Source organism: Phragmites australis, chromosome 22 (genome assembly GCF_958298935.1).
Source record: "Phragmites australis chromosome 22, lpPhrAust1.1, whole genome shotgun sequence".
In the NCBI taxonomy this organism is placed as follows: Eukaryota; Viridiplantae; Streptophyta; class Magnoliopsida; order Poales; family Poaceae; genus Phragmites; species Phragmites australis.
In genome coordinates, this window is record NC_084942.1 from 13,455,068 (window position 1) to 13,464,106 (window position 9,039).

General features: G+C 41.6%; 1 protein-coding gene across 1 annotated transcript; it reads right to left on the reverse strand.

Annotated features, from left to right (window-relative positions):
- Positions 1 to 275: 275 nt before the first annotated feature.
- On the reverse strand, positions 276 to 3,219 carry LOC133904518 (uncharacterized). Its single transcript, XM_062346016.1, has 3 exons — positions 3,001 to 3,219; positions 432 to 1,083; positions 276 to 358 (listed from the first exon to the last, which is right to left on the reverse strand). Exons 1-3 carry the CDS (start codon positions 3,217 to 3,219, stop codon positions 276 to 278), a joined length of 954 nt encoding a protein of 317 aa, XP_062202000.1.
- Between the last annotated feature and the right edge of the window lie 5,820 nt (positions 3,220 to 9,039).

Consider the following 9,039-nt stretch of genomic DNA (forward strand, 5'->3'; position numbering starts at 1 on the left):
AGATAAAAGTTAACCTAGTAACCAAGGTGGGCAATGGACTCATTATTCAACAGATTGTAATGGGTTAGGCAAGTATGAAAAGCCAATGAAAGACCAATGTTTTTTGCGTTTACTGGCCCAAATTGTTGGTGTAGCTAGTTGTCACCCTTTCTAATCTTTGAAAGCGAAAATACAGCATAATGCCGGTCAAATTCCACAACAACTTTTGAGAAACGTAACACATAGAAAAAGAAAAGAAGCAACTGACTGATCAGTAAGAATAAAGACCTCACCAATCATTGCCCAACTGTTTTACAGACCATCGTGCAATGAGCTGTGTAGTACAGTAGAAAGGGTAGACCGACTTCAATAGCAATATCTGCAAAACACAGTCATTATCATCACCATGCACTCATGCAGATTATCCTCACGTCCAAGACCTAGAGACGCACATGATCTTTCTAGGGAGAGGTCCTGCGGGCCGGTGAGCGTTCTCCCGGGGTTGTCAGGCCACCACACAGAGGCGGCGACGTGCCAAACTCTGGCATGGTTGGGAAGGATTGTTTCAGCTACATCATACATGTAACCAAGCCCATCACCAAACAGCGACAGCTCCCCGATAACATTTCTCAAGAACTTGGACCATAATTTTGCGGTAGGGTGAGTTCTTAGCATTGTTCCGACGATCTTCGCATCGAAGAATGACCCCTGCAGCCCCATATAAATTTTTCTACCCATTGCTACCAGTCTAGGGCTCTGCTGCATATCCGCGCCTGCAAAAGCGTGCGCTCTGAAGAAGAACCAGTACTCCACCAGTGGCAAGATCTTGAGCTTGACGGGCTTGGCTGTTCCAATGCTCGTGACGCGGTTCTTGTTGCTTGTAACAGTGATCTTGCTCCCTTTTTTCTCGCATTGTTGGGTCTGCAAGGCAATTTGTAGCATTTGCATATTATGTAAATCAACATTTTCAAGCACAATTAGAAACCTATTAACTCTGAATGTGCGCTTGAGAACATGCAACTGCTCGTCCAAATTTCTCATATCGCCAACGATAAACTTGGACTGCTGGACTATCCTTGAGTCACTGTTGGCCATAAGATAGCACTACAACAGAAACAATAAAAACAGACTATATCACAGATCGTTTTCTAAGACCCATCACTAACAAAGTATTTAGAGACGGTTACTAAAACAGATGTGTCTGTAATATGATTGGTCGTCTCGATGTGCTAGAAGTTAAAGATGGTTTTCGATAGAAACCATCTGTGATAAGATACAGACGGACATTGAGAAAAACCGTCTGAGATGATGGGTCATAAGATACAGACGGATATTAATAAAAACCGTACGTGATGTATCATAAGACACAGACGAACATTAAGAAAAAACATCTGTGATATTGTCATAAGACACAGACGGATATTAAAAAAACCTTCTGTATCTGTAGGGTAAATATTTTATAAATTTTCAAATGGTGCCAAATGAAGAAATTTTTTATATGAAAATTATAGCTCTTGATGATATTTACAAATTTACAGTTTATAACCTTTTCATTTGAAGTCATTTATATATCCAAATAATTGTCCAAAATTTTGAACAACAAAGCTCAAAACGATAAAATATACTATTGCTATCAGCAATGATCGATGTATAGGTGAGATGGTAAGTAAGCTATGCGCGAGACGTGAGGTTACAGGTTCAAGGCCCATAAAACCACACGCATACGTATTTCATACAAAAAATCTGACTTGTGATGATGTGGCCTAGGTTGTGTGACTTGTGATGATATGGCCTGGGTGCGAAATGATTTTTTTTATTTTTTTACATCTAAAATCCTATTTTTTGAAAATAGTATCACACACGTATATTAAGAAAAATCTTTTGTGATATGTAAGATATACACAAACATTAATAAAAATTATATGTGATATGTCATAAGATATTGACGGACATTAATAAAAAAAATATCTATATGTAGCTATGTTACAAACAGAGTTTTACTTATCTGTAATAAGCTCGATATCATAAATACTTTTGCAGAAATGAAACCTAAATCTGTCTGTGATAGAGTTTAACATCTATCAATGATAACCTATTATGAGGTAGTGTAAGTATAGATGAAATCATGAGCATGCTGCACAAGAGTGTTCTTTCCTACTCCTTTAATTTGCTACCTATTATCGGAAGGACACCAAAAGTTTCCATGGGGCTGTTGTCTTGCATCAAGAAATTAATGATCCGCTCCGGCTCGATGTGCCGGCCGAACATAGCTCTTAATAAGCTTGATGAACTCACTCAAATCACTTGACATGCTCTTAACATTCCCGGGTCGCAAATATTGACTATTTGATGGTCTTAACAGAACCAGGGATCAAGTTGGGGGCCACCAGGGCAGATTTGGAAATTAATGGCAAAAGGGCATTGATCTAGACTATGTTGGCATATGCATATAAAAATATTGCACTGAAGATTGATTAGACTTACGGTTGTGGGTGCCGTGTAAACATTCTATTCAGTACTATATTGGCCGGGAGTGTATCTCTTTGGTGCCACTACATGAAAAAAGATCATAGATGATGTGTAATAATTTTTATGGGTGACAGTTCTCGTATCCGTCACTCCGAACATATCACTGATAACTAGTTATTAATGACAGGTAAGGATCCGTCACTAATGAGATCATCGGTGACGGGTCATACCGTTACCTGTCACCTATGAGCGTCTCCTATTACATGGGAGATATACATAAGTGATGGGTGATACTCTTTATCTGTCACTTATGTAGTGACGGGTAACATATTCACCCGTGACTTATGTCCTAACATAAGTGATGGGTAGCCTTTTCACCCATCACTTATGTCTGTAAGCCATGTAATGCGAGGAATACATAAGTAACGGGTAAGCTAGTTACCCGTCACTTATGTGTATGTTACCCTGTAGGAATGTTACCCCTTTAGCCAAGTACCGATTTACAAACTTACTTTTAAAGCTTCGGTGAAGTTTCGCGATCGTTTTCATTACTGCATTGAGCGCGGCGATCGTTTGACGCTCGCTCATGTTTCTAGGGTACTCTAGATACTCTTTAACGACATTATCGAACAAGTCCCTCTTAGCTTCGTCACTGTGGTCTTCAAACTTAGTCATTATCAGCACCCTCTCTTGAGCAATGAGCCCTGCGACCGTCCGGAATCTATTCAGGGCCTTTCCATCCATAGGCAACCCGTCAGCATCGATTCCCATGACGGTAACCTTGTCTGTCGGCCACTATGTTTGTGACCTTTCCTTTCGGGCTCGTGCACCGCTACCAGTTGTTTGTCTTGAAAACTGCGCTTCCGCTATCTAGAGAGAAAACAAGGGGAGCTGACATAAACAAAAAATACTCCTCCATTCAACAAGTATAAAAAGCATTGACTCATATTAATACCTCTTCGGCGGGATTGTATTCTTCGTCACTTGCCCGACGTCGGCTCTCCCGCATCGGTGACTGGTCAGGGCTCGGGCTGTGATACTGGCTTTCGCTGCTGCCAGAGGAGGACGTCGGGTGTGGGCTTGGGCTCCTTTCTGCCCCATCTTGTGTCGGGGCGGCCTCTAGTGCTAGCATCCTCTGTGCTTTTGGTTTCTCACGGGTGACAGTCATCTTCTTCTCCATGGTTTCTTAGAGGAAAGAAAAGGAATCAAAGTTAAGGATTTTCTTAAATCTACTAGTCGAACTATCACTAAGATATTGCAAACTTGATGATTTAAATCAATAGAAGCTAATATGTATTGTGTTCTTTGGGCGAAGAGAGCTGAGCAAATAGATGTCAGCAAGCAACAAATGGCTGCTCCAGTCCTGGCAACACAATGGAAAACTAACTTTTGGACTTAGAATATGAAAATTGGATCCTCAAAGTACTATAATCCGAAACTAAAATCACTTAACAAGCTGTCAAACTAACTAAAGAAATTGGATTGTTGTATAATATGCGATAAAATGAGCATGAATATCGATATTCCAAAAATAAGAATACAAGAGTAGAGTAGTACATATCTGTTAAACATGGTCTTCAAATAGTGTTCTGCTCTCAAACTGTACGTTAAACATAACACAAATTGCTCTTAGGTAAAACATAAGTTGCTCTTAGATGGTTCTCTATAGTTGGCCCCAGAACAAATAGTGTTATGCTTCCTAACTGTACTTTAAACATATCATAAATTGGACAAGATATTAAGTTCACACCTAGATGTGGATTTAGAAAAGGAGTTCTCTGAGTTCGGTTCAACTTCCTGGACAGAACTGCTATACAAGGGATTAAGCACTGAGAACAAAAACTAGCTCCTGTATAACTTGAAAACAAGCAACACTACAAACCAGCAAGCAATGGACCTTAGTTACTGAACTAACCAAACTAGCTGTTCATTCTTCTACCAAGCAAACAGGATAAGCTAGAATAAAAAATTACAGTAGCTCATGTCCAGGAATCAGAGCAAAACACAGTAAACTAAGAATTACAAAGTCCAAAATCGAAATACTTGAACTGATAAGAGAGAATCAATACATAATAATTAGCTACTGCCCATGCCAATCAATAATCAGAGAATTAAACAAAACCACATCTAGTGTATACAACTATCTAGCCCAATGTCATTTCATATCATCATCACTGAGCAAACATTCAAAGGCATCCTTGCTGTCCAGAGGAAGGGAGAGGAAAAACTCACAGAGAGACATGCTCAAGTGTGTGGAGAAGAGAGTCTACGAAGAGAACTGGGTGCTATGCTTTCTTCAGGGCAAACAAAAGCAAAATGGAGTGACCCAAGACTAAAATCCTGACAAGGCCACCATGCACATGGAAAATTCTTCTTCTGGTGATCCGTTCGTGAAAAACATTGGCATTTTCACACACCTCAGTGACAATGTAAAACAAAATAGTACAGTGATCATATCATACTAGACTACACTAGAGAGTAACAAATTCCACCAGTTTCTTTTGTTGGGTCAATCAACACCTTATCATTTTTCCACCAGGAACCACACTACAATCAAATTTCATGTGTAGTTCTTTTCCAATTATTGTCAATGCATACATGGTGCACCTATCTAGCAACAAAATTCACCCCTTGTCCACATTTGGAATCGTTCCTTGCTTTCCTATAGTTCCCCCTGAGCAGTTGAGCATATGTTATGTTATGTAATTTTCTTGCTTACCAAACAACACCTGAAGCTTGTAACAGGTAATGCCCATAAATTCTCTAACAAATCTAGCGCAGAATCAACCCATGCACAAACATCAAACCTCAGGAGGGAGAAGGAGAAGGGGGAAGGAGGGAGAAGTACTTGGAGCGACGATGACGGGCTCGGGGTTCTCGACGCGGTGGTGATGGCGACGACAGGCGACGAGTGACTGGCTCGGGGTTCTCGACGACGGCGGTGATGGCAATGATGGCGAAGGGCTCGGAGGCGGCGACGGTGGCGGGCTTGGGGTTCTCGACGACAGGCTCGGGGTCCTCAACGACGGTGACAGGGATGGGCTCGGGGGCGATGGCGGCGACAGAGATGGGCTCGCGAGGAGACGGCGACGGGCTCGCAAGGCGACGGCGATAGGCTCGGAGGCGGCGACGGCGACGGGCTCGAGGGCTCTAGGAGTTTGGGCACGGGGGCTCGGGACTTAGAAAAAATGAAATGGGACGCAGCCTATATATAGTTACATGGTCATAGGTGACGGTTCAACACTATCACCCGTCACCTATTCTATTGACCCGTCACTTATTATACCTCATAGGTGACGGGTGAACCTATGACTTTCTTCACCGGTCACTGAGTACAAGTCATAAGTGAAGGGTGAAAATAAGTGATGGGTGAATAGTATCACCCATCACCTATCACTTTGACAGAAATTCCAGATTCAAATTCATAACTTGTTGTGTGCAATTTAATGTTACAAATTTGACATTAATATTGCAAATTTAATATATACAAATTTAAATATGATCTTAATATTACAAATTTGACATTAATATTACAAATTTAACATTTATATTACAAATTCAAATAACTTGAAACCTAAAATTCAAATTTGACATTAATATTACAAAATTGACATTAAAATTACAAATTTGACACTCAAATTCAAATTCGCCTTTTTCGTGCTTTCTTGACATGGATCCCTTCATTATGGTTGGAGCGCAGATAAGGAGTTTTCTCGGTGGGCGAAAGGCATGCAACAATTGCAGTAGCAAAAGGGGGGATTTCATCGAATTGATTGAACTCCTCCTCATCAACGACGTTTGCAACTCCGACGATGCGTCTTTTCCCAGCGAGAACCACTTGGCGTTTCTTCTTTGTTGTGTCGGTCACATAAAACACTTGATGAACATCTTTAGCGAGTACGAAGGGTTCAGACTTGTGTCAGACATGTTTGAGATCAATGCTAGTGAATCCATAATTGTCAATAGTGATGCCCTTTGCCCCATGTACCCAACAGCACCGAAATAGGGCTACCCTGAATCCCAAATAGTTCAGCTCCCAGATCTCCTCTATTTGACCGTAGTATGTGCCCCTCTACATATCGTTGTCATAAGTATCTATACGGACACCACTGTTCTGGTATATGCTCTTCTCATCTTGAGCAATCGTGTAAAATATGTATCCGTTTATATGGTACCCTTGATATGTCATAATTGTGTATATAGGGCTTGATGCCAGTTTTTTTATCAAAGCACTTGTAGGAGTACTCGATTGTCTGATTCAATCTCGGAACCAAGTCGTGAACCTTCACATATGTTGCCTCGCAACCCAAGCTTCGGTCTGCCCCAGATTCTCTTCAAGTAGCATCTTCTTGTACTCATCGACATATGGGCACACTTCGCTCATTTGTTGCATCACGAGGAAATGAGCTTGGTCATATGCCTTCGGATCAGGAGTAATTGCCATCTTCCCCAGAATCCCCACACCTACAAGCCTCCCCTCATGGCGAGACATAAGGCACGCTAATTGGGTTATTTGGGTCAATGTAATTAACAGACCACTCCAATGCTTCCTCCGTCGCGTAACCCTGCACTATGCATTCCTCAGGAAAGGCTCGATTCCTTACGTACGACTTGAGAACACCCATATATCTCTCATATGGAAACATGTGATGCAGGAATATGGGACCAAGGTAGTGTATCTCCTTCACAAGGTGAGCAGTGAGATGTACCATGATATCGAAAAAGGATGGTAGGAAATACACCTCAAGAAGACATAGAGCCTCAAAGTGTCTTCTTTCTAGCTCCTCCAGCGAGTCTGGATCAAACACCTTTTGTTCAATTGCATTGAAGAAAAAGCATAGGCTCAGGATAGCCTCACAAACCTTTATTAGGAGGATGTTACTAATAGCTACCGCAAGCAATGAAGTCATCATCACATGACAATCATGGGACTTTATCATGGCAAAATTCATTTTCAGCTCTTTCACAGAAACAAGTCTTGTGATGTTGGACGAGTAACCGGAGAGAACTTTCACACTGTGCAAGAACTTGCAGAATTCTTTTTCTCCTTCTTGGAGAGAGTGATAGCTGCTAGGAGTAGGTGTTTTCCTTTGTCCGTATCATGTGCATGGAGCTCCGGACTTAAACCCATTTCTTCAAGGTCAGCTCATGCCTTGTCATGATCCTTTCCTTTTCCCTTCATTTGGAGCAATGTACCGATCAGACTCTCGCAGATATTCTTCTTTACATGCATATTGTCGATAGAGTGGTGAACATATAATTTTCCCAATACTCTAGCTCGAATAGTATTGATTTCTTGTTCCACATTCCTAACTGTTCATCATCCTTGGAGGATTTTTTCGCTTGCCAAGGACAACATTGATATTCTTAACTTGATTGTGGATATCTTTGCCGCTGAAATGCCTCGGAGGTTACACTATCTCCCTTATGCCATCGAGCTGCTTATCCATGTTTTAGTACGGGTGCTTCTTGGGAAGGAAACATTGATGCCGTATGTACATTATTTACTCTGAGTTGTTCAACCTCAAACTGCATGTGTCATCTAAGCAATGTGGGCAAGCTTCACCTTTTTTTTTGCTCTGACATGACAAGTTACGAAGTGCTGGCAGATCATTGATGGTGACGAACAACATGGCGTGCAAGGTAAAGTACTCTTGCTTGTACTGATCCCAAACCTCGACACCTTCCGACCAGAGTTTCTTAAGATCATTGACTAAAGGCCTGAGGTACACATCGATATCGTTGTCAGGTTGTTTTGGTCCTAATATCAAGATCAACAACAGAATGTATTTCCGCATGTTACAAAGCCAGCGTGGAAGGTTGTAGATCGACAATACAATAGGCCAGGTGCTATGTGAGGTACTCATGTTACCGAATGGATTCATGCCATCTGTGCTCATAGCAAACCTAATATTTCTCAATTCTTCAGCGAACCAACCAAATGTGGAATCAATGTTTCGTCACTAAGTGGAATCCATTGGGTGCCGTACATTGCGTCGTTCTTACGACCCTCCTTATGCCAACGCACCAATTGTGCCTCATTTCTGTTGGCAAACAGATGCTTCAGATAGGGAATTACAGGAAAATACCACACCACCTTCCTAGGACCACCTTTACTTTTCTTGCCTCCATCCTCGTCACCACCGTCATTTCTACGCTTATATCAATAGGTTCCACAAACGGGGCATTGATCCAGCTCTGCATACTCTCCATGAAACAAGGTACAATCTTGCTTACATGCATGTATTTTTCCTATTTTCAGTCCTAAAGGACAAATTATCTTCTTCGCATCAGAGATGCCCTTGAGCACCAAGTTCCCCTCCGATAGCATGTCCCATAGATCCAGCAATGCTTCAAAACTCTTGTCAGTCCAACCATAGGTTGCCTTCAGCTGTAGAAGCTTTAGGTTCTCAAATATCCACGTGTACTTATCCTTACTGTTGGGATAAAGGGGTGTCTTGGAATCCTGCACAAAGTCCTAGAATTTAGCAAACTTACCATTGTTATACTCGTCGTACCACTTGACATCCCGCACCATCTGATCCACATTCTCCACAAAATCCTCGATGTCATTTTCATTGAAACCTAATA